At 36.3% G+C, this 26,216-nt stretch overlaps 1 protein-coding gene across 4 annotated transcripts in view; it reads right to left on the bottom strand.

Annotated features, from left to right (window-relative positions):
- Positions 1 to 462: 462 nt before the first annotated feature.
- Positions 463 to 26,216, bottom strand: part of PRKAA2 (protein kinase AMP-activated catalytic subunit alpha 2) — a 62,332-nt gene continuing 36,578 nt past the window's right edge. For 3 of the 4 annotated variants that reach the window (XM_079919029.1, XM_079919032.1, XM_079919031.1), the window contains 8 exons: positions 20,660 to 20,753; positions 19,935 to 20,079; positions 18,608 to 18,695; positions 16,967 to 17,191; positions 8,795 to 9,299; positions 6,954 to 7,080; positions 5,480 to 5,684; positions 463 to 1,086 (listed from right to left, as the gene is read on the bottom strand). In XM_079919029.1, the coding sequence (XP_079775155.1) occupies positions 984 to 1,086; positions 5,480 to 5,684; positions 6,954 to 7,080; positions 8,795 to 9,299; positions 16,967 to 17,191; positions 18,608 to 18,695; positions 19,935 to 20,079; positions 20,660 to 20,753 (1,492 nt within the window). In that variant the 3' untranslated portion in view covers positions 463 to 983. Of the gene's footprint in view, positions 5,685 to 6,953; positions 7,081 to 8,794; positions 9,300 to 16,966; positions 17,192 to 18,607; positions 18,696 to 19,934; positions 20,080 to 20,659; positions 20,754 to 26,216 lie in introns of all 4 variants that reach the window. The other variant, XM_079919030.1, reaches the window with a different exon arrangement.

Here is a 26,216-nt window from a genome sequence, read left to right as displayed (position 1 = left end):
GTAAACATTAACGTTGGCTCATGAAATTAATACAGCCCCACAGTCTAACTTCTAGACCCAGCCTGATTCTTATCAGGTTATGACTGAAAAAGTTTAATTAAAACTCAGCATAGTCTAGACTGTGGGTCCTGTTCTTTATGTTATTACTGTCCAGTGGCATCAAATGCATTATAATTATATAGGGAAAGGCTGGCAAGGATGCCAGCAACTTGCTTAAATAAGATACACTTTTAAAAGCTCAAACATAAATTACATTTCAAATTTTTATAAGGTTTAAAAGACTCCATATCAAGCCAATAATAATTAGGTAGTTTGTGAATAGAAATATACTCTATGAAAATAGCATCTTATCATCTAATATGCATATAAAATGAAAAATTATCAATCTGTATATGAAATTTAGATAAGCCTAATTTAGATTAATAGTCAAAAACTATGATAATTTAAGATAGGAGTTGGGGCTAGTTTTACTTTCTAAAAAAATCTTTGCTATGAGAATCATATAAATAAAGTTAAAGGAAGAATCATGTCCTAAAAAGTTTCTTCAGTATTTTTTAAGCACCCTCAATAACTTAGAAGTACTTAACAAAAATCAATATGCTAATCATAAATACTTACGATAATTACATCTAGTTAGTACAATCAACTGGTTCAAATAATTAAACTAAAAAATATTCAGTTAAGACTACCTCATGTCACTCTAAGACCTGAAAGCAATACATCTTTATTTTTATTACTCAACTATGCAGATATTTCAGTGATTCAGACTGTTTTCCCCCAGAGGAAGGGGGCATATAAAGAGCAGTGATCATCACCGAACACTTGTATGGCATTAAAGCCTCGTGAAGAGCTTTCTGGTCCTGCTTTCTCATCTGGAAAATCGTTAACTCACAAGGTTACTGTAACGTATTAAATAAGTTAATAGACGATATGGAGGGTCTCTGGATCTAAAACTCACTATTAAAATGTATGGAACACTTCCATCACTCCAAATGAGTAATCTTTCGCTGTATGGCAAGTACACATGACATTTGAACATGTTTGGTCTTCTGGATGATTTTTACCATTTGTATTCCAGGGAGGCAGCTGTATTTAGAAAAATATTTTAGTATATACCTTCAAAACACCTCGCCAAACAAATACAGACCATTCGCACTAGTATAAAATCTCTAAATGTGTAAAAAGTGAGCACTAATACACATCATATGAAAAGGCAGAGAAGACCGAACTTTAAAGCTGAAAGGTACCTCGGGAGTTTTTAATCTATCCCTCCCACTTCAGAGGTTACAAAAATGAGGCCCAACACAGGAGGCGACTTACAAACAGATTGCACAGATCCCTCATCCAGAATTTTAGAGTTTCTGAGAACTGTTATTAAAATAAAGTACATCCCCCTATTTTCAAAGTCACAGAGTGACAGAATGATCAGGTAAAGGAGTGCCAAATTGAAAACGTGGAGGTCTTTAAAAAGAAAGAAAAACAGACAAAACTGTGAACACGTCTAGCATTTAGATACTGAGATTTCACAGCCATTAACAGGATTTAAATTATTAACCAGTGAATAGACAAACATGCAGTGTCTATGGTAGGCACATTCCAAGACCTTATATTTTATAAATGGAAGGTGCATTGCTTATATTAACTCAATATACTGTACATTTACAGATAAATCCAAATAGTCAAAAAAATCTGTAACAGTTGTCTATGATTATCTTCTCAATTACGTCTCATCTAATAAAAATCAATCTGTATTCCCTGAGTACAAACTGGCTAGGGAATAAGAGAAAGCAAGCCCAGGATTCTGTAACTGTCCCAGGAAACCTATTTGCAGAAAGGGGAGAATTGTCTGTACTACATATAGCCAATTCCCTGACATGGAATACTGTTATTTCTGAATAATTTAGGCTCTTGGATTCTCTTTATAGCTGGCAAGTATCAAGGAATGCAAACACTAGTGGTTACAAAAGTGTCTCAAAAATTTGTTGATGAAAACAAAAGCCCAACTTATAATAGTTTGCCTCCCTCCCTCCCAACATATCTAATTTGGGATGTTGTTTGTTCCTTCATTAAAGAAGAACAGGAATTAGATCTAAATATGGTGTTCTATATATAAAAGTATTTAGAAAATGTTCACTGACTATACTTTCTGAAAGTAAGAATCAATGTTATTGACTCATTACCCATAGAGCCATAGCATTAGTTACTAGTCTCTTAGACAATTTTTAGAAGTAATCTTGTTTAAGGTTTTTCAGTTCTCCATTCAACACAAAAAAGAATAAATTTTGCTCTCCACAAAATACCACAACCTGATTAAGAAAATCAAGGTGCTATGAAACAAGTTGTAGACATATAAAATTCTACTAATCCAGCATTCGCTCAAGATGAATATGTCTACAGGCTAAAATGGAATTATTCTGATTTTGAACCAGATTCTCTCCAATAACTGATAAGGGAAAAGGAAATCTTATTCTTATCTACCCATTATGGCAACCTGGTACAATAATTTTCTTAAAATAGTATTTTTCAAATATGTTTTTTCCCAGGGGATGGTAAGTTTAAAACCATGTTTACATTAATCTGGGCAAAGCAGGATTAAACAAAGTTAAACGGTTTTCTTTTTTTCACAGAAGGACTGGTCAAAGGCTTTATGCCCGCATCCTTTGTCATCTTCAAGCAGGAGAGTAACATGCATCATTTTCCAAGCTTTGCTCAATGAAACCCCTTTTCTACAGAGCATCTGACAGAATGCAGTTTGGGAAATGCTGTTCTAGAACCAGTGTGGACTCCATTTCCATGATATAGCTAAGACTTTATCTATCTGTAGCCTAATAATAGAAGCTCTCCTCCAGAATCTTAACATGAAGAAACTGTTCCTACCCCAGGTCTGTCTACCACATACCATATCCACAATTACCCAGTTTACAAGACTGAAATGTGGGAATTTAGCAACTGATTTCCTTCCCTCTCCCTGCTCATTAGCAACAAAGAGCCTCCTATGAAAATGTTCTAGCCCTGTTATGCTGGGCTGAGCCTCCTGTAATCTTCTCTCTACAAACAAACAAAGTACTACGCCATCTACATTCACAGAAGAGCTGTGCTCTAAAACCTTAAGGACACAAGAACCCAAACTGTGACCCTTGGTTCTCCTAAAATTCAACAGATGGCTATCAAAATGTAGATATTCATAAATACTGGCAAGAATGAGAAAATAGTAAATAACTTCTTAACTCTTAAAAAACATGACAGTCATCCATTTAAAGCAATTTTGATATAAGTTTCTAACATTTGATTCATTAGACTAAAGAAGCTAAAATGCCACTGGATTCCTTCCTACCGTTTCTCTGTCTTCAAAATTGTTAGGGATTTTGTCCTTGGGAATAAGGAATCAGATTAATTCCTTATTTTGAAGGTCACCCCATTCACAGGCAAGTATTATGAGGTGGCCCTGTTTTTCCCTAAAGAAGTATTTACACATTTGTTGAGGCCAAAATTATGCCATACCTATATGCAGCAGGACTGCTTTTCCCTATAAAAATATTCACAAAAAAGTATCCTTCGATGCCACTAGGTGGCAATCTTTCAAAGGTTTAAACTTCACACATCTTAACTGCCTGCAACCCCACCCTCTTTCCCAAATTGGCTAATAAGGATTCCTTGTATTTTGATATTAAGAAGTCAGGCTTAAAAGTTATATAACACCATTTTTAAAAAGTTCTGCAAAACAATATGATGTGACACACCGCAAACTCCTGACTCAAAGCTCTTTAAAGACAGACATACTTGTCTTTCATAAACACAAGAGAAATCTGGTCTAACATTCTCATTTGCTTCTTGGTAGAAAACACATTATTTTTGGCAAAGAGAAACCTGTCAAGGCAATGTCACTTTTTGTTTTCAAGAGCTTAATCTTTTATAGGGTAAGTCAGGTGAATGAGATTGTTAATTATAACATATTAGACAAGACAAATGAATAAATACAAATTCGATAAATTATACATAATTTTAAAATTAAATATTTTTACTAAAACAAAATATAATCAATGGGCTCTTATCTACCCTGCTGTATATAGGTTTTTTGTTTTTTTAAAAGCCTTAAAAAAACCTGCACATAGCCAAAAAAAAAAAAATGTTTGGTTTTTCATTTAAAAGCACTGGTGCGAATACATATATGTATATATGTAAACAGCACATACATTTATTCAAGAGAGAATTTTTTGAATGTTTAAGGCTTCCCTGCCCTACCAGGTTCAAAAGTGAAAGTCACAGCCTACCAAACTTTGGAAGTACACAAAAGCCCTTAGGGCCAGAACAGTGTTTCAAACTGGATGGCTAGCAACCACGATATAGAAGAAAGAAAGAGAACCAGAAAAGATTTCAAAGCTGAGTCAATCAGCCACTAAGGATCAAACAATAAACAAAGACAAAGGTGACTAGGGAAGGTGAGGGAGGGGGGTGAATACAGTAACAAACTTCTGATGAATAATTAGCATTATGGGATGCAACAGGACACACACATACACACAGCTCCACACCACCACACACAATAAGAGATCAAAGATAAGAGTCCTCTTTTAGAGACTGCTGACATTTTGCTTTGTTTCATTTAACTGTCTATTTTATCATGCTTGGTGAAGTACAAAAATAAATAGAGTGAAAAAGAATCTGAGAAACGTAGATTTTGAAGGCATGTTGTAAAATGATATAAGTTTATGAAAAAGACAAAGGTGGTTGTAATTCCGTATGTTCCAGTACTGAGTAGAACCTTGAAGGCTCTTAAATATGTTATTCGGGAAAATCTCGAGATAAAACCTCTAGTTGGTTATAGCTGTTTTTAAGGAACCTGGAAATGACCGTTACCTGTTTCAGGACCACAGCCCTTCTGTTGAACACTGGGCAATATTTGCAAAAACTGCTAGCAGAACTTGGTTTCTGAAATTTGGGGGGCTGGCTCTTAAGATTTCAACATTTAAATACTATCTTACTAATGTTTGGGCTATTTTTTTAATCTTCTTGTGCATAAACACAGCTTAAAGCCTGCTGAAATTTAGGAAGCAAACTGGATTTATCTACACTAAACAGTAAAGCAAGAAGATGTTGCCAAACCACCCTTTGACTGAGATGGTTTACCAGTAAAGGTGGATTAATCATCTGTAGTGAACCCACAATTTTAGATTAACAATAATCTTCATCAATGTTCACGTATTAAAGATACTACCTATGTAAATTTATCATAGGCAGAACAGAATTACAGATATCTACAGTAAATGAAATGTCAGACTTTTACGTTTTCAGTCATTTCAGTGGCGTTGAGCGTCCCCTGGAGATAGTCACAGCTCTCAACCAGTACTGCAGAGTATGTGATATCCATAAGTAAAACAATAATTTAAAGAATATATCTGATTTTCACAGTGCAAAAACAGAAAGATAGAAACTAAGGAAAGATCATCAACGGGCTAAAGTAGTGATCAGACTGGCACACATTTCAAAAAAATCCATGGTGTGACTGCCCAGGCGAGGTGGAACTGAAGACGACGTGCTTCCGATCAGGGAGCCCGAGAGGGAGCCAGAGAGCAAATGGCTCTCCGCAGTTACAGAATCCAAACTGGATCGCGGTCTGTGTAAGCCAGCAGCAGAGCAGGACCGCTGGGGCGTTGAGGAGCCAGACCTCTGCTCCACCACCTCATCTGAAATGGACCAAAGAAGAGCAATTTATATGAAAGGTATATTTGCCCGAGCCCTTCCTATGAAGATACCTTATTCAGAATATTAAGTAAACACATCTGAGCAAGGGCAACCTGACAGCAAATGTCATGTTTCAGTGTTTTGGGAGCAGGGGTGGCAAAAGCTCTTCCCTCCCACAATCGTAACAGACATCACTCACCAATCTCAACACTCCCGTACGGTCAAAAATGGGACTCCTAAATCCTTCTCAACATAGTATTCGACAGTAACCTTGAAATCAAACTGATATCCCTTTCAGTTGAAGAAAGCACACCTTTGGAGGATTATTTTCTTGCGTTGTATCAATAGAAAAAAATCATTAAGATAAAAACAAAAGTTACCATTGCACTGATCCTTCAGCGTACATTGCAACCGCCTAGGGGAAGGGGCAAGGGAAATCTTGTTTAAAAGGCAGATTCCCAGTTTCCCAGGACCCATCTCCAGAGATTCTGATTTGCTAGGTCTGGGAGAGTTCCTAAGAATCCTCTTTTTAATAAGAACTCTGGGTAATTTTGATGAAGGTGGTCTGGGGACCATATAAACACAGCTATAGCTGATGGCAGTTTAAGAATAAAGTTTAAATGCTGTTGAAAACAACTTCCCTAACTATGCACTCCGTTTTCCTCTGGTTCCATCCAGCGGTGGACTCTTGGTTTATTCTGCTTGTATCCCACTTGGGCCCCTGCGTGGAATAAGCACATTTGCTCAGCCAGGTTTGACTCTTGGCACACACGAGGTCCTTGGACATGACCACCTCCGTTGACTCCTCTGCCTCCTGGATGGCCATGGGCACCAAAATCCAGCCCAAATCTCAGGAAAGGCCTATCTGGATTCCTTGGCCACCCAAGATGAAAGAAGCCGATGAAGAATGAAGTTTAGATATTGTAATGTTTACTGATAAAAGATGAATGGAGAAGTGTGACAAAGAATCTAACAACATCAACTAATTTTAGGTAAAAAATTGCTTTCCTGTTGTTCCTTACGTTTCTCCACAGGCAACACTACAAATGACTTTTTTTATGCCAAGGAAGCACTTCTTTTGGAGAAGTGCTAGATTAGAGATTTTCCACGTCTTCAATGCTCTTTGTTTCACTTACATTTTTAGTTAAGACTAGATTACTTAAAAACCAGTATAGAAGACCTACCCACCATGTCTTTGAGATGGTTTAATATCTTGTCAACTAGTGCCAAGTTTTATCTTCTCAGAGCTCATGCCTGCATGGCTTCCTTACCATCAATGCTTTTAAAGTCCAAAAGATAGCTTCTATTGTCAACTAGGTACAGCTGTAAGCTCATTTTCACATAATTGCCAGTCACTGGATTTCTTCTTCTTACACGTAGATGGTATGCATTCACTACCTAAAATGAAAAATCTTTAAGGAAAAACATTCGAAATAACAAACTGCAAAATGTCTCCCTTATTCTTATTACAAAGAATAATATCAAAACAAATAACTGATAGAGGTGGGGTAGAGAGGGAATTCCTGAATGATCTTTTTTTTTTAACATTACATAGTAGTTTAGTATTTATTTAATCCCACTAACAGTACTGTGTACAACAGTTATAATTCAAAGGGAACTCAGAGACTCTAGAGAGTCCGGCCTTCTTTCCAGATATGCCTCCACTCTAAACCATCAGTAATATTTTGGTTGCCCAAAGGTATCAACTTGGATACCTTTACCTATGAATATAGAATAGACAGAAAAAGGACAAATAACATGTCAATGGTTTGAATCAGGAACTGTTAACAGGTACTGCCACGAAATTTAAGTATCGTAGTAATCTTGTAAAGAAGATACTATTTGCCTTTTGAAGATAATAAAACCGCAACTCAGATAAAGAAGATTCTGGTTTTCAAAACATCTTATCAAATTAGTTCCAAGAATTTCTCAGTAAGAATTTTTTGTTTTTGCTTTTGCTTTCTTTTACGCGGGCCTCTCACTGTTGTGGCCTCTCCCGTTGCGGAGCACAGGCTCCGGACGCGCAGGCTCAGCGGCCATGGCTCACGGGTCCAGCCACTCCGCGGCATGTGGGGTCTTCCCGGACCGGGGTATGAACCCGTGTCCCCTGCATCGGCAGGCGGACTCTCAACCACTGCGCCACCAGGGAAGCCCCTCAGTAAGAATTTTAAAGACATTAACATCTCCTTTTAAACTAAATAAAACTGCTTCAGAAAAGGGAGATTTTTTTTTAATGGTTTTAAGGAAATATTATTTTGTTTATTCATTCCAGGTACAAATAATGAAATAAAAACATGTCAAATGAATATTCACATGATATGTTTGAAAATTTTTTTCTTCCGTTAAAGTACATTCACAGTCCTCGAGAAAGGAACAAGAGTAAAAGATGCCTGAAAATAAAAAACTGATTTTTCCCCCACATATACTCAAATAGAACTGAAATGAATTTGAGCACTAATAAAAAAGTAAAATGTGGGCTGAGAATAAGAAAAATAAACTGCAACTAAGGACTAAAAGAACAAGCCAAATAAGACAGATTTTTCTCAACTTACAGAAACGTATTTGTTTACTGAATAAATATGTCCTGATGGTATAATTTGTGTCAACCACTTGCTGTTACAGCTACTGGCAAAAAGAAAAAAACCCTCCCTTAAGAAGGGGAGAGAAAAGTAAAAACACAGTGTCTTGGAAGACACATGACGTTTTATTGTTACGATGCATGCTGAAACAGGTTTTCAAGAGATTTCTCAAGACATTCAAGAGATTAAATTCTCTTGAATTCAAGAGATTAATTTCTCAAGAGATTTCAAGTTGATTAAAACTTTGTTTCTCAGCCAAGAATGCTATTCTATAATTAAAAAAATACATAGGTCTCCAACACTGACAGTTCTTCATCCTTACAGAGATTTGTTTTGTTTTGTTTTGAATGCACATGGTACGTTATTGGAAAGAATGGGATTTATCAGCCAGAAGCATCAACACCACTAAATTCATATCTAAATCAAAACCAACTTTTTTTTATTGACCTTAGTACTCAACTCAGCAGCTCAGAGCAGCTTACTACACAAAAAATGGCTTCTACAAATGATCTTCATATACTACAATTTCCTACCTTCCATTCAAAATCCAGCTGCTTCATAGCTCGGTAAACTTCAGCCATGATGTCATATGGTTTGCTTTGACTTCGGATTCCAAGATGCCACTTGGCTTTTTTCACGGCTAAAGATTTGGGCTTAGTTGTATTCAGTGCGTCCAACGGACATCTTGCTTTAGGGCTGTCTGCTACAAGAGGTGGCATCCTTTCTGGGTGAGGTTTCAGGCCTGGGGGAATATGCATGGCACTATCATCCATAAAAGAACCAGTTGGGGGACTAGAGGCGAGGTAGAACTCACTGGCTTGGTTCATTATTCTCCGATTGTCAATGATAAGATGATAAGCCACTGCAAGCTGGTCTTGAGGGTCACCACTATATAAACTGTTCATTACTTCTGATTCTGTACACTCAAATTTTTCACACACTTCTTTCACAGCCTCATCATCAATGATGTTAGCATCATAGGAGGGGTCTTCAGGAAATAAGTAACTGGGCAAATCTTGTTTAAACCATTCATGCTCTCTAGGAAAAATACCACAATACACTATTGTAAGAACATGCTTTGGCAAGTCCCGAACAATTCAGACATGGGGTAATACAATATAACAGAATCAGAAAGACCTGGTCTCTAGTCACTTTCTAGCTATTGGACCCTGGGTAAGTTGATTCGTCCCTGCTCTTGAATAACTATGATTATTCAGACTTGGGTATTTGGCTGACATTTTCTCAAAAATAAATGAAATGAGCCTGTCACGTCAAAGGAAACAACTGGCAGTATCTGTTGCCAATCATAAAATTCAAGCTTTCAAGCAAAATGTTAGAATTTTGTATAATTTGTGTCTGTCTCCAAGAGTTTGACAGCTTCTCAATACTTAAAGACTACTACGTTTATCATGAAGAGGATAATGACTGTAATTTGATATTATATAATAAAATGTGTCACCATTTGGAACATCAGTCTACCTCAATAACCCAATATTTTCCATATGACCAATGCAAGATGTTACAGAATCATACATGGGCAAAAGATCCACTCAAAATACAGAACAGACCAGTGGATTTTAATGTAATAAAGTACAAAAGTTCACTGATATGTTTTCTTATTTGATATTGCAATTAACATGTTAAGCTTTGGTTTAATATCAAAGAAAAATATCTGTAACTATCTGAAAGGCTATGAAAATGTTCCTCCCTTTTCCCACCACTTATTTGAGATCTGATATTTTTCCTAGACTTCAACTAATACAGCATATTGCAACAGATGACTGAAGAAGCAGATAATGAGAACCTGGCTGCTGTCTCTGATTTAGAGGATTTGAAAAATGTAAAATAAAGGTACTCTTGTCACCATATTTTCTTGTTTTGGAAAATAAGGTTATTTTTCATAAGAGACATATTATTCAGAATAACATGTAGTAGGTTTTTTATTATTATTAAGTGAATTAAATATTTTTAAAATTTCTCAGTTTTGGTTTCTAATATGGTATTGATAAATACGACCTATATTTAAAAAAAGACTCTTTGGAGTCCTCAATTTTAAGACTGTAAAGGGGTACTCAAACCAAAATGTTTGAGAACCAGTCTCCTAGGTCTTATTTTCTCACTCTTCTGGGCCTTTGCACATGATGTTACTATTGCCACCCTAGAATATCCCACCCCTTTTCATTTAACTAACATGTACTACGCCTTCAAGATTGTGTAAGCATTGCTACATGGTAAACTGGGCACTCCCTAAGCTAAATTTAGATCGGTATATAGTTTACCTGAATGCCTTCTATTGACTAATTCATTTATGAATATTTACTAAGGACATACCGTGGTAAAAAGGCACACTCCTTCTCACAGAAATTATATTCTAGCTGAATACAGATTAAACAAACACTCTCAAAAATGAATATATAGTTACAAATACACAAATATAAAAATCCTGTGATAAAGATTATGAGTGAAAAGTACAGGGTAAAATAAGAGTATATAATTCAGAATGGGAGGTAGGTGATTAAGGAAGCCACTCTCAGTAATATTTAAGAAGATACCAGAATGACTAGAAATCAACTAAGCAGAGCTGGGGAACAGGTATTCACAGCAAAAGAAACAATACATGCAAAGACTCTGAGATAAGAAAAAATTTTGCCATGTTCAAGGAACTGAACTGAGGCCACACTCATGAAATCATAATGAGTTACGGGTTGGAGTGGCAAAAGATATCAGGTATTTCTGACAGCTGTAGGCTATAAAAAAGGTTTTTGGACAAAACTATGGGTGATGAAAATAACTGAAAGATTTTAAAGAGACAGGCGTGACATGATCTAATTTGCATTCTGTAAAGATCATTCTGCTTGTGATAAAGAAATTGAATTGAAAAGATAAGAGTAATAATGATGATGAGGAGGAAGATGCTAGTGCAATAGCCCAAGTGAGAAATGATGGTGTGCCAGGCCTTGAGTATACACAGAGATGAAACTTCTACAGCTTCTAGTAGATGATGTTATTATAACACTCATACTTTCTTACAGTTGTTACAGGTTTTTTTTCTTAATCCTCCCCACTAAACTGGGAACTCCTTGAAACAGGGACCATGCCTTATTCACCTGCATTCCAGTACCCAGTACAGAGTAAATGCTCAATAAATGCAGAATAAATGATGAATAGCCAATGAAGTCAAAAATGAATTCATAAATGTGTTTAATTGCTATATCATGATAATAATAAGCACTTAAATAAATGTTTAGTAATAAAATCTCTGGTGAATACTAATTTTTTCCAAAAAAATAATAGAAAAAATAAATTGTTACACATCTAACGTTTTTAAAATATCAATATCAAATAGGGAAGATGAACACTTTCGAATGAACTCCAAAAATTCATTCTTCCATAACAGAAATGAGATTACTAGTGAAAATTGTCAAAATCAACTTTTTCAGAACTCTGGAAATTAACCAAAGGCCTGTAATAATCTGAGGAGTGTTTGTTTAAAAAATTGGCCGAGTCTCAGTAAGAACAGCGAGATCTGTGACACTTTAACACATTTTTGACCAGAGACGTATTACAGCCACAGGTGTTAGTCTTAGTTTCTGCAAAAATCCCCCAGTCAATAAAGCGTTAAGTTACTCCATATCCATCTCCTTTCCCCATTTCTACGGGAGCCTTGAAAACCAACAGCCTCACAATCATTGTAGCCCAAAAAACCAGCATCTAGCAACCACTGGTGGGGGGATGGGGAGAAGAATAGGTTTAGAGTTCTCCAAAAGTCCTATCCCAAGAGAACTGTCGTTATTTGACATGGCTAGCAGATCTCTGGAAACCTCTACACTCAAGCCCTGTCTTCATCTGACCTGACTCAGAGCTCCCTCTACAAAGCCTTCTCCCCAGAACATTTGTCAAAAACAATCAATGGCAACTGTCTAACATCCCAGCTGCTAAAAGCAGCAATAAGAGTTGGAGCAAACAAGAAGCTCGTCAGAAAACTAAAAAGGAAAAGTTAGGGAAGTAAATTCCATAGGGGTCCTTGAAATACTCTTACATAATCCTGGGACTCACAAATGCAGGGCTGTGTTCATTTCCAAGAAAGGCCCTGATTTCTCATCACTGGTTGACTTTGAGGCTCTGTGCTAGCAGGAATGAAAACAAATGCAGAGTTATGAGCTTTTCATTAAAGCACTGAAGATATACCCCAACATGCACACGAAGTCTCTCAGCAAAGGCTGGGAGACTTATTAGATCAAGGCCTTTAAGGAAAGCTTTGTCTAATAATTAGCTGACCATTAAGCTAACCAAGCAGAGACTTCAGTGGCCACCCATGACAAAGAATATAGTCTTATGGAATTAGTTCAATAAAATCACTTAACAAACAAGAGCAACAACAACAATTACAAATTCTAGGCATCTATGCAAGAGGAATAAACACATATGACCATTTAAAAACCTATACATAAATGTTCATGGCAACATTATATAAGAGCCAAAAAGTGGAAACAACTCAAATATCCATTAAGTGATGAATAGATAAACAAAATTTAGTATATCTAAACAATGGAATATTTTTCAAGCAAAAGAGTAACGATGTACTGATACATGCTACAGCATGAAAGAACACTGAAAACATCATGCTAAGTGAAAGAAGCCATACTCAAAAGGCCACATGCCGTATGATTCCATTTATATGAAATGTCCAAAAGAGGGAAATCCACAAAGACAGAAAGTAGATTAGTGGTTGCCAGGGGCTGCAAGGAGGAGGAAATGGGTATAGAGTTTCTTTGGGGGATGAGAAAAATGTTCTAGAATTAGACAGTGGTGATGACCGTTTCACTTTGTGAACATACTAAAAACCACTGAATCATATAATTTAAAGAAGCAAATTTATGGTATGTGAATTATACCAATAAATGTTTAAAAAAATAAATAGAGAAGTAATCTAAATTTTCATTTCCAATTAATTCAGAAAAAGAACCACAGTTCTTCATAATAATAACAGTGCCGATTAAAAAGCCATACTTTGGGGCTGGGGGAGGAATAAATTAGGAGGTTGGGATTAACATATATACACTACTATATATAAAATAGATAAGCAACAGGAACCTACTCTATAGCACAGGGAACTATACTCAGTATTTTGTAAAAACCTGTAACAGAAAAGAATTCGAAAAGGAATATATACATATATGTGTGTGTGTAACTGAGTCACTGTGCTGTACATCTGAAACTGACATGACCTTGTAAATCAACTATACTTCAATTTAAAAAAATAATTATAATAATAAAGCAACCCTCCACATGTAAAAAAAAAAAAAAAAAAGCCATACTTCCAGCTTTTAATTTTCAGGAGTCAATTTCTAAATTAACTTGACCAAGGTAAGCAGTAACCAGGATGTTTATGAAGGTTCACCTGAGACAATCAATTCATTTCATATGGGTTACTACACAGCCACCAGAAATTATGTCTTTCTGTCACTATTGCCTAGTACCTGATTTTGATATATGACTTAAGACTAAATGAGTTATGATGACTACCAATCAAATTTTAGAAACTTCACAATGTGTGCAAACTTCTTTAAGTGCAGCTAAAAGGTCCTTATATATTCACTTTAAAATAATATTAATAGCTAATATTGTATGCTGGGCATTAGTCTAAAAGCTTTAATTATATTAGGATGAAAGTTTGCAGTTTCTAATATTCAACTGTGCTTAGACCTACAGAAATAGTCAATTCATATGGTTCAACCTATCCTCCAAACAAATCCACTATATATGATGTAGCTAAAGCACGAAGAGTTATAAGGAATATGCCAATAGCTAGTAAACAAAGAATCAGAATTCATAATTAGACAGTTGAACTTCAGACACTCACTTTTAACCACAATAACATTAACAGTAATACTAAGCTTACAGCACTTAAAGATGTGATTTTCCTGAAGACAATGTCTGTCTTGCCTACCAATATATTCCCAGCACCTAGCATAGGACCTTAAACAGAGTAGATGTTAAATAAATAATTGTTAAAGAAATAAAAGCAAAAATGATTAAATGAACGAATAAATACTGAGATATATTTTCTAACCTCCAATAGCTTACCATCTTAAAAGACAAAAAAGATCTGTACAAAAATACAGGCATACCTTAGAGAGATTGCTGGTGTGGTTCCAGATCACTGCAATAAAGCGAATATTGCAATAAAGCAAGTCACCAACATTTTGGTTTCCCAGTGCATATAAAAATTACATTTAGAGTATACTGTAGTCTATTATGTTTGCAACAGCATTATGTCTAAAAAAGCAGTGTGTATACCTTAATGGAAAAAAACTTTATTGATAAAAAATGCTAACCATCATCTGACAACACAAGGTTCCCACAAACCTTCAATCTGTAAAAAACACAGTAGCTACACAGCACGGTAAAGCGAAGCACAGTAAAACTAGGTGTGCCTGTAACTATAAGACGGAATGTGGTAACATGAGAGAAATATAACATATCATGGTATTTTGGAGAAAGGCTGGATGCCACAGAACTGGTGTGCCAAGCTGGATTAGTGGAAGTAGTACAGGTTCTGAGTAAGGCAATATCTGAGCCCTACTTCTGCCTGCCTCTTGTTAGCTGGGTAATTTTCACAAATACACATTTACTCAAAACCTAATTCATATCAAATGCACAATGCCTAGAACGTATTAATACTTGGTCCCTAATTTAAAGGACCCTAAAATTTAATAGGGACAAACAGATACATAAATCAAAACATAACCTTTCTAAGCTTCAGTTTCGTGGTTTGTAAAATGAGAATAATAATAGTTACCTGTTAAGAATCAATGCAATAAAATATGTCAAGTACCTAGCAAAATACCTGTTATATAATAATCGTTAATAATTAGTAACTCTGTTGAACCATATTTTGTCAAATGAAGAATTCCCAAACGTTAATAAACAGAATATGGATAAATAAAAAAATGATGAAAACTATAAATTCAAGTTATTATTTTAAGTACAGAGATGGTTGCCACTATTTTATACCACCTACATATGTGTAAATTAACTCATCCTAGTAGACTTTTATTTACATTTTTCTTCTAAAACTTGTAAATATACAGACACCTGTTTAATATTAACAGAATCAGTACTTTTACTATTCTCAACGTATGTGCTGATACAAACAGGTGCAAGTACATACTTAACTTTCTTTTCTAAGGAAAAGCCAATTTTCTTTCTAAGGAAAAGCCAATTAAGTGAACTATTTATTCTTTTTTTTTAAAATTTTTTTTTTTTTTTGCGGTACGCGGGCCTCTCACTGCTGTGGCCTCTCCTGTTGCGGAGCACAGGCTCCGGACGCACAGGCTCAGCGGCCATGGCTCACGGGCCCAGCCGCTCCGCGGCATGTGGGATCTTCCCGGACCGGGGCACGAACCCGTGTCCCCCGCATCAGCAGGGGGACTCTCAACCATTGTGCTACCAGGGAAGCCCCTGAACTATTTATTCTAAAGGACTATGAACACAACAGAGTTTTTCCCTGCTAAGTCCATTTCCATAACTAAATCTGGTTCTAATTTACAATTTTACATTTTTAGGTATGAGGCCTGGAACACTAAGAGAGGTTGGGGGAAGAAAACAGTACACGAATGCAACGGGAGTGCCAAAGAGATCAGCAGCAGTCACAAAAACAACTACCTCAGCCACCACTGACATGTTCCAAGAGTCGTATTCTGGCTTATGAAGACAAGGCAAAGTATTCTGGAAAGATGTCAAAAGAATGCGTTTGCAAATAAATACCTGATGAAATGTTAGGTGAGAACAAAAAACCCTCTAAGAAACATGACTGATAAATAAAAAGGAGAAGGCAATGAATCATCCTGACTTGTGTGTGCTATATAAAGGTCATATTCACAGTAACACCAGCAACTGCACTTTCCAAAGTTTCTCACATAACAAGAAATCCTTCTCAGCAAACCCACTAGCGGCTATTTTTGGATTCAAAATCTTAGCAAAAATTTTTATGGTTTATTTCATCAACCGTATGTAAAATATATAACTCTCACCCTGTTTTTCCATTTGAAACTTATTCAAATACTTTCTGAGTGTACACTATATTTCTAGGCCTTCTAGCACTGTATATACAAAGATGATAAGACACTCTCTCTACCCTTTTATAGTTACAAGAGAGGAGAAAGATACACTGAAAACAACTAGATACAGAATGAGAATGAAAGAATGAAAGCATGAACAAAATGTGGAAATCACAGAAGTGGAAGCAACTAAAACTGCTCAGGAGAATCAGAAGTGATTTCACAAGGAAGGTGATAAGTGAGCAGAATTTTAAAGGATGAATGGAAATCTTTCAGGTCCAAAAATGCAGAAAAGGCATCAGAGGCAAAGGGAATAATATAAACAAAGACATGAGGCGTAAAATATGCATTATGTTTGAGGAACAAGGAAAAGTTCACTGTGGCTGAAGCTCTGGTACAAGGGGTACGGCGTTGAGCCTTAACTATGAAGGGCCTTGTATGCTTTGCTACCTAAACTGAGAAGTTTGGGAAACAATCTGAAATATTTAAAAGTTGAGTGACAGGATCAGCTTTATGTAATAAGGAAAGTAAAATTCGTATAAAATCAAGTGTTACAGTGCCTAACATAAAGCAGCCATTCAGGTAGTGGTACTAATATTAATACTAGAGTATGTACTTAATAGCAACGAAAAGACTATTCACCTTATATCTTTGATAGTTGCTCGTTTCAGGGGGTCAACCTGTAGCATATGCATCAGGAGAGTGGCAACAGAACGATTGAGATATTCTGGGATATAAAAAACACCCCCTCGGATCTTCTTAAACAACGTAGGCACATGCTCATCATCAAATGGGAGGGTGCCACAGAGAAGAGCATACAAAATAACACCGCAGCTCCAGATATCAACTTCAGGACCTGCATACAGTCTAGGGGAAAAGATGACAACACAAACCGGAAATGCAAGTGTCACTTCCCATCTACGTGTACCCTGTTTCTATATGTACCTATATACACAGTACAGACTGTATATGTATTGCTTCCCAAGGTCTTTAGTGAAGTCCGTGGCCACTCCACAACACTCAATGTTGTTCCCCAGAAAGAATAAGTGATCTAACCAAATACTATTCAAACTTCCCAAGAGAAAACAGTATTTTTATTTTTTGACACAAACTAAACTGAGCTTACTAATTGACTAATTAAAAAATATAAAACTTTCTATGGTTGATTTTTGATAGAAACATCGAAGTGGACGACCATAAATTTGAAGAAAAGCAATACTATATAGTGTATAGGCTAAATCTTCTTACCATAAAGCTATTAAAAGAAAATGCATATATAACAGAATGTTTATGCCTGGCACACCTATTTTAAAGAATATTTGGAATAGTAAAGTACCTAACTAGTCCTACTGCAATTTCTTTCACAGTATTCATGCTGTATCACATTATCCTGGGTACCTACTACTTTCATTCCAACCACTTGGTAGCCCCTGGGACTAAGATTACCTTTATCCAGAAAACCTATGCCTAGAATGTTATTCCTTTTTCCTCTCACCTTTCTACATTATTAAGATTCCACTGATAGCACATTACCAAACTCAAACCTAAGTCTGAGGTAACAAAGTAGATCTCTACAATTCCAATTAAAAAAATACACTCCATTTCAATAAAAATTGCTGTCCATTATTTATATTGTTTGCTGTATAGTCCAAACTGCTATATCTGCAATAATACCTTTTCTTTATTTTCTCTCATAGAATTCTGTACACTTTTAAAATCAGACATTGGTCACCACAGAAGACTTGAATTTATCACTGCACTCTGTATAAACATTTTAAAAATGTACCAATGAGTAAGTTACATGAATAAATTACACGGTCTTCTCTTGTGCAGTTAACTTCATGAAATGACAATACTGTCCCCCCAGAAAACCTCATTCTTCTAAAGACAAAACATAAAAATAATACTCTGTATGCTTTATAAAAGAGTATATACAGAATTATTAAAGGACTATGTCTGAGAAGTAAATAATGACACTAGCTTAAATGCAGCAAATGCTTGCTCTCCTAGCGGCAATTTTCTAAAATGAAAAAAATAAATCAAGTTTTGTTGCAGTTTTTAGTGGAAAAACTCCTTAAATACATTCATAACAAAATCTAAATCAAATGTTTTAAAAAATTGTTTAATATAAGTAATCTCTCTTCAACAATAGAAAAACTAAAGGGACAATATGTTTCTATTATGTTAAAAATCTTATCTTCCAAAGAGAATGTATTATAGTTAAATGTTATCAGAATGAACAAAGCATTACAAAAAGCTTACTCTTCACTGATATATTATTACCTGCCTGAGATGACTTCAGGTGCTGCATAATTTGGGGAGCCACAACTAGTTCGCAGAAATTCACCATCTGACATCATATTAGATAATCCTAAAAATAAGAGTAATATGTTTACCTGGTGCTACATATGTTTAAAACTAAATACAGATAAATGCATAAGGAAAAACGTCAAGTCTGTAATGCCTCACATATCATAATGTTTATTTTTAAAAGCAGTAGAAAGCATTTGTTGGACTAGAAAGACTCCATTTCAGAGTGCTCATACATGACAAAAAAGCCAAAGCACACCATGCCTAAGATTGAAATTAAACTCCTTTTCTAAATAAGAATGTTGATTCACTTCACAAATATGAGGTTATTCTAAATTATATGAACTTTTCCAAACATAAAAGCATCAAAATATTATTTACCCACGTCTGCAAATGAAAGAAAATAGAGACTACGATTATTTTTTTATACTCTGCTTTCAAAGGCATTTTTAAATATCTCTAAGTAGAAATCAGATAGGCTCCAATTTATAAATATTACGTTCCAAAAGTTTTTAATTTGCAGAGCTTTAATTCAACATAGAAAAACATTCCATTGAACCAGAAATCTAGTTGCACTACAGCAGTAAATGAGCTTTGTGATTTAGAGAAGGAAGAGAAATAGGAAAATGACTTCCCTGGCTTTTAGATTAAAGACAAGGTACAGACAAAAATTTTAAATAAGTAATGCTGAACTCTGATACCTTTTCATCTCTTTCTATAAATTTCTCACTTTCTGATCCTCTCCTCTACTACGGCACCCTGTCCAGGTATGTTTATCCCAGAAAGTGATTGGGGCATAAAAATTACATTTTACCCTCTTATTTTACCACCAACAAAAACTCCTACTCTTCTACCAAGTTGTTACCTGTTACCCGTAGTCCACTGACATTCCTCCTCGATCAATTCAGAAGGACTGCAACGCTCCAAAACTGCGTGCAAATTTTCACGTACCTCCATTTAAGTGCATTTATCAGGGAAAGTGCCCATACTTTCATTAGATTTTCAAAGGAGTTTGTGGCCCTCACAAAAAAACAGTTAAGTCTCATTTCCTGAGGAAGCAACGCAGATTGAGTGGATTTACCTTGACGCAAGCCCTCTGAATGTCTCTAGAAATACTTGCATTTTTAAAAAGTGGTTTAAATGAATAGAGCAAGCTAGTGTGCAGCCTGTCCAGCTAATCCCTTTTCATGGTATAGGATTTACATCAATGAAGTTGAAAGTTCTTAGTTCATTAAGAGTTGGTACTGACACACCTGCAAAGGCAGCTAGCACACTTCTAAACAACCCTGGAGTTGCATACCAAAATCAGCTATCTTGGCATTCATGTGTGCGTCCAATAGCACGTTCTCTGGTTTCAGGTCTCGATGAACGACCATATGCCTGTGACAGTAATCCACGGCAGACAGAATCTGCTGAAAGAGGCGCCTGGCTTCCATCTCTTCAACCTATCAGGTATAAAAGAAACTGCACTAAGAACATTGGGGACATCTACATAGCAAAAGTTTTAGTTTCATAATCAGCCTAAATATAACTGAGTACACTAATTAGAACTGTGCCAGAATTCTCAACAAATGAGACAAACAAGCCAAAAACTTGCATTCAAGCTCAACATGTCAATCAACAGGTTTTTCTTTGCTGCTAGGCAGTTCATTTTCAATTAATATTACTAAGTGTGCACAGTGTTTCAGGGAATCAACAAGTAAAACATAATCTAAAACAGAACTTACGTGAAATTGCTAAGAAAAGGAAATAACTGAAGCGTCGATACGATGTTATGGAACAGATTTTTCATTTTGAAAAGCACAGGCTTTTCATGTTGGCAGTTAAGTGGAATATATTTCCTAAAATCAGTATTTCATAAAGTGTACTTTTTAAGGAAAAATATATCTAATACTCTGTATGTTTAGTTAGACATTATTACAGAAGCAACCCCGACTCTGAAGATACATTTGTGGTTTGCTATTTCTCACTACTTTCTTCTTTTTTAGCTTAAGGGCTTATTGTACTAAACAGCATGTTACTCACCCGTCCATGTTTACAGATGTAGTCAAATAATTCACCACCAGACACATATTCCATTACCATAAAAAAATCTGTTGGAGTGCTGATCACCTGGTATCTTTTTTGTAAATGAAAAAATTTAATAAAAAATGTTACTTTAACCAGAATCAACCTAGTACATCCATTCTTGCTATAAATTGATATTCCAGTATTCTACCATATTTTAAGATGGCAACAAATTATATAATGTTATCAAAATAATCACAGAGCTATGAACACGGAGCTTCACAAAACTCAATTACTTCCCAGGGCTTACAAACTTCCCTCCAGATCCCCCCTTTCATGTTTATAAAATGTAGGAAATCCTTCATTCCTCAACAACTAAATTAAGCATCAATTTTTCCATTTAAACAAAAATCTGTTTGTAGTCTATAGAGATGAGGTAGCTTATATTTAAACATAAGTGAAAAATATTCTTGGAAAGGTAAAATGATACCAAAAGGGATACAACTCAGCAAAATCTATGAAGTAGACAAATGATCCTTTCCTCAAAAAAATGAAATGCAAAAAAAGGGAGGGGAAGGTATAGATTAAAAGCAAATCAAGAGACATATTGACCAATTATACTGTATAGACTTGTTTTCATTCCAGTTCAAACAAACCAACTTTAAAAACCATTTATGAAACAATCAAGAAAATCTGAATACTGACTGGAGAGTTCATAATATTCTAACTGTTTAGGCGTGATACTGAACTGTGCTTGTTTTATTAAGATAGAGCCTTTAAATTCCACAGTAGATACTGAAGAATTTACAGACTAAAAACATACTATTTGGGATTTGCTTCAAAATAATTTGGGGTGGGAGAAGTAGGAGGAAGCAGATAAAACAATACACTAATAACTGCTGAAGCTGAATGACAGATAAATGAGGCTTCATCACTTTACTGCTGTATTCATTATGAAATAGCCATAATAAAAAATTAAATAGATGTATGTATTTACGCATGTGTATGTGTTTATGTGTGTGAAAATGTATATGTACGTTTTCTAGGCACTCAAAGCTGAGCACATAAAACAATAAAGAACCTTAGCTCTATCTGACAAAATAAAAATTTTCCTAAAAAACTACAACTTCCACATACACACACAATTGTACCAGAGTTTTGAAAACTTTAAATACAAGTTAAATATAACATTAATGTTTTAAATGAAGGTTGCATTTAACACATATAAAAGAAAAATTGTTCTACTCTGCTTTATTTATAAACAATTACTTATAATCTGGTTAATCATGAGCAGTATCTAATTTACACTGAGTTGCTATTTAAAGCCACTAAGTGTAGCTGGCAGTTCTGCATGCCTTAAAGGCACCCAGTGGAAGGCACAAGCAGGGGCTGAGAAGTGGCTCAGATGCCCCCCTGTAGGCAGTATACCTTGACACAGGATGTGCCAGAAGCAGGGGAACGTTTTGGTAATTAGTCCACCCAGATGGGGCAACTTTTATTATTAATGTGCAAAAAAAGAGAGTATGTTCGAAATGGCGGTTCTGGTTACTAGTCTTCATTAAAGAGGAGGGAAAAAATGACTAGGAAGTTGGTGATATAACTATATACTATATATTTTAAAAGAGGACACATCATGTATAAATTAAACACTTGCAAAAAGTAAAATATTAACACAACATTGTAAATAAACTATGCTTCAATTAAAACAATAGAAAAAAGTAAAAATTAAAGCTGTAGTATTGAAAATGATTATAGACTTTCAGAAGAAATATTTATAATAGCCATCGTCAGTCCTGGGGATGAAAAATGACAAGGTACCCCACTTCACACAGAATAAACTAATATAACTGGCAAATAAGGCTGAGTCTACTTCAAATGAACTATGAAAGGGGAATCTTCCCTGAGAACTAGAGAAAAAAGACGGTTCTGTAAGAGCAGCCCTAACAGGCAGCAAACTCTTTTTTTTTTTTTTTTTTTTTTGCGGTATGTGGGCCCCTCACCGCTATGGCCTCTCCCGCCGCGGAGCACAGGCTCCGGACGCGCAGGCTCAGCGGCCATGGCTCACGGGCCCAGCCGCTCCGCGGCACGTGGGATCATCCCGGACTGGGGCACGAACCCGCGCCCCCCCGCATCGGCAGGTGGACTCCCAACCACTGCGCCACCAGGGAAGCCCAGCAAACTCTAATTGAATAAAATGAATACTGAGGGGCCGGACCACCCGCTGTGTCACTTCACTGTAGGCTGATCTGATTTAGTAACAATTTTCAGTCACTTTTCTGCTCTGTACATCTTTGGGGTAAAAGAGAAAAGTGATACAATTCTAATAAATGTAGTTGCTGATTCCTCCGAGTACATTGGAGTCTTCAGTAAATACTGTTGGATCCAGAGGCCTGACCAGATTTCAGTTTGATTTTAATTTTCTTCTTAAAGACTAGATGGTGGTATGTGCTTCCAGCCACAGGTGTAGGATATCTGCCTCTTTTTTGAGATATCAGCAGTCATTACTGATCACAGCCTAGATTTTATTAACTCACAATGAAAACTTAAATGCTGGCCAATTTCCATAGTCTAGTAATGAACTACGGTCTAAAGGAAATATTCCCTCAAAAACCCACTGTCTCTGAAGTGCAGGCCACCAGATCACACTACCCAATACCTTTTCTTGTTATAGTCATCAACCAACCTCATTGTCAACTCCCTCCCATTTTGACTTAATGTCTCTTTCCCCACTGCTAATGCTGTCATCATTCTGGGTGAACAAAATATCCATCTAGATGATCTGTCCAATACATGCCCTCTAATTTCCTTCACTCCTCAGTTCTAACTCTCGTTCCCTCTACCACACACAATGACTCATTCCATGGTTATATACTGTCTAAGACTAACTCCTCCAATTATGCACTGGATTCCTTTGCCCCATCTACTAAAGGACTTGGCTTCTACAATTAGCTCTTCCTTCTCAGCCTCATTTTACTCAATATTCAGCAGTATAGCAAGAGTTAATAATCTCTCTTTCTTCAAACACATTTTCCCCTTGGCTTCAAGACGCCAAATTCTCTTGGTTTTCCTCCAATCATTTTAACTGTTCACTTTCATTCTCCTTTGCTGGTTCCTCCTCGTCTCCCAGACATCTTAACATCATACTGCCATAGAGATCACTCCCTAGAATTCTTATTTATTTATATGCACATCCTTGGTGACATCATCTAGTCTTTGGGCCTTAAATATCTTAAATACCATCTATACGCTGATGACTTCCAAATTTATCTCTGGTTTATACCTCTCCCCTTAACTTCAGACTCGCATATCAAATAACCTACTTGCATCTCTACTTGGATGCCTAATAAACATTTCAACTTCAAAAAACCAAAATCGAATTCTTAATACCTAACATCCCACTTCAAACTTGTTCCTCCTACAATCTTTTCCATTTCAATTAACGGCAACTCCATTTTTTTATTTGCCCACGCCAGCTAACCTTGGAGTCATCCTTGACTTCTCTCCTTCCACAGCCTACATCTAATCTGTCAGCAAACGCTGTTCTCTATCTTGAAAATATATACAAAATATGCTTACTTCTCAACACCCTCCACACTATGCTCTATTCCAAGCCACCATCTCTTTTGCTCAGAATACTGCAATTGACCCCTAACTGATTTCCCTGCTTCAATGTAAGTCGGGTCACATGACACCTGTGGTCAAAACTTGCCAATGGCTTCTCTTTTACTCAGAGTTAAAAGCCAAAGCTCTTACAGTGGTCTAGTGTATCCTACACAATCTGGCTCCCCTTTATGTCTCTGACCACATCTCTTACTCCAATTCCCCCTAGATCACTCTGCTACTATGATCTACCTACTACTGCCTGTAGCAATTTCCACCTCAGAACCTTTGTATGTGCTGTTCTCACCATCTGTTATTCCCCCCTCCAGATATCTGCAGGCATATGCCCTCTCCTCTTCACTGTCTAACATATAACATATTTTACTGACATAGCATTTATTGTCTATCTCTTCAACGCCACCCACTACACACACACACAAAAAATACACACACACAGAAATATGAGCTTCATAATAGCAGAAATTTTGTTGTTGTCTCTTTTTGTTTGGTGGTGTATCCCCAGTACCTAAATGGTACCATTTGTTGAATGAATGGATCAACAAGCTAACACTCTGGCCTCATTTTCCTCCATCTCCCTATACATACTCTGTACATGAGACAAACCAGACTGTTTGTTCCCACCACACCATGTTCTTTACACTTTCATTCTTTTGCTTTGCTGTCCTCCTAGAATCATCAGGACCTTGTTCACATGTTACTTCCTTATATATGCAGTAAGTAATCACTGAACACCTAGTATTATACTAGGTGTTGGAGAGATAAAGATGGTATTGGACATCTCCACTTGGATATCTAACGGGATTCTCAACTTAACACAGCCAAAGCAGACCATTAATGTTCACCTGTATCCCAACATGGTTCTCCTCCATTCTTCGTATCTCAGAAAATGGTATCATTATCAACACCTAGTTTTTCAAGCCAAAACCCAAAATCCCAGTTGCTCAGGCAAAAAAAAAAGTGGGGGGAGGGTCCTCACTCCCTTTCTTTTCCTCAGTAATTTATTAGTTTTACCTCCAAAATATATATTGAATTGACAGATTTACCTCCAGCTAGACCAGTGTTGTCAGATACAACTTTCTGCAATGATGGAAATATTTTATATCTTCTCTGTCCAATACGATAGCCACTAGCCACATGTGGCTATTAAGCGCTTGAAATGTGGATAGTGTGACCAGAGAACCAAAATTTTTAATTCATTTAATTTAAATTTATGTCACATATGGCTAGTGGCTACTGTATTGGACAGCACAAATCTATACCACCACTTGGCTAAAGCCACCATTAATCTGTCAGCTGGACCATAGCAACAGCTTCCTAACTGGTCTCTCTGCTTCCACTTCTGCCTCTGTACCCATTCCACACTATGGTCATATCATGTCACTCCCTCGGCTCTCTGAAAGTTTCCCATTTTGAACAGAATCCAAAATCAGCAAGATCTTCAAGATTCTATGATATGTGGTCCATGTCTACTCTCTGACCTCATGAACTACCTCTCTTTCCATCATTCACTCCACTCCAGACATAGCAATCTTCTTTTTCCTATAATACTCAAACTTTGTTTCCACCTCAGCAACTCTGAGGTTGCTGGTGCCCTTGCTTTAAAAACACTCTGTCCCCCGATTTTCAAATGGCTAGATCTTTATCATCCTTTAGGTCTTAGCTCAAACCTTACCTCTCAGTGAAGCTTTCTTAACAACCCAATCTAAATTAGCACCTCCTCCTTCCTCGGCACACCCTAGGACTGCACCCTGTTTCACTCTCCTCATAGCACTTATCAGTGCCTAAAACAGTCTGGTTAATTTGTTTACTTACTATCGAGAACGCTAGATACCCCTAGAACATAAACTCCACAAGGGCAGAGACGCTGTCTTTTACCACTGTACCCCCAATGCCTTACCTATCAGATACTAGGTGCCCAATAAAAATTTGCTGAATAAAAGAAAAAACAAACATA

This window comes from Stenella coeruleoalba (genome assembly GCF_951394435.1).
Source record: "Stenella coeruleoalba genome assembly, chromosome: 1".
Taxonomy (NCBI): Eukaryota; Metazoa; Chordata; class Mammalia; order Artiodactyla; family Delphinidae; genus Stenella; species Stenella coeruleoalba.
Note: the sequence above shows the minus strand (reverse complement) of the source record. Positions and strands in the feature narration are given on the sequence as shown.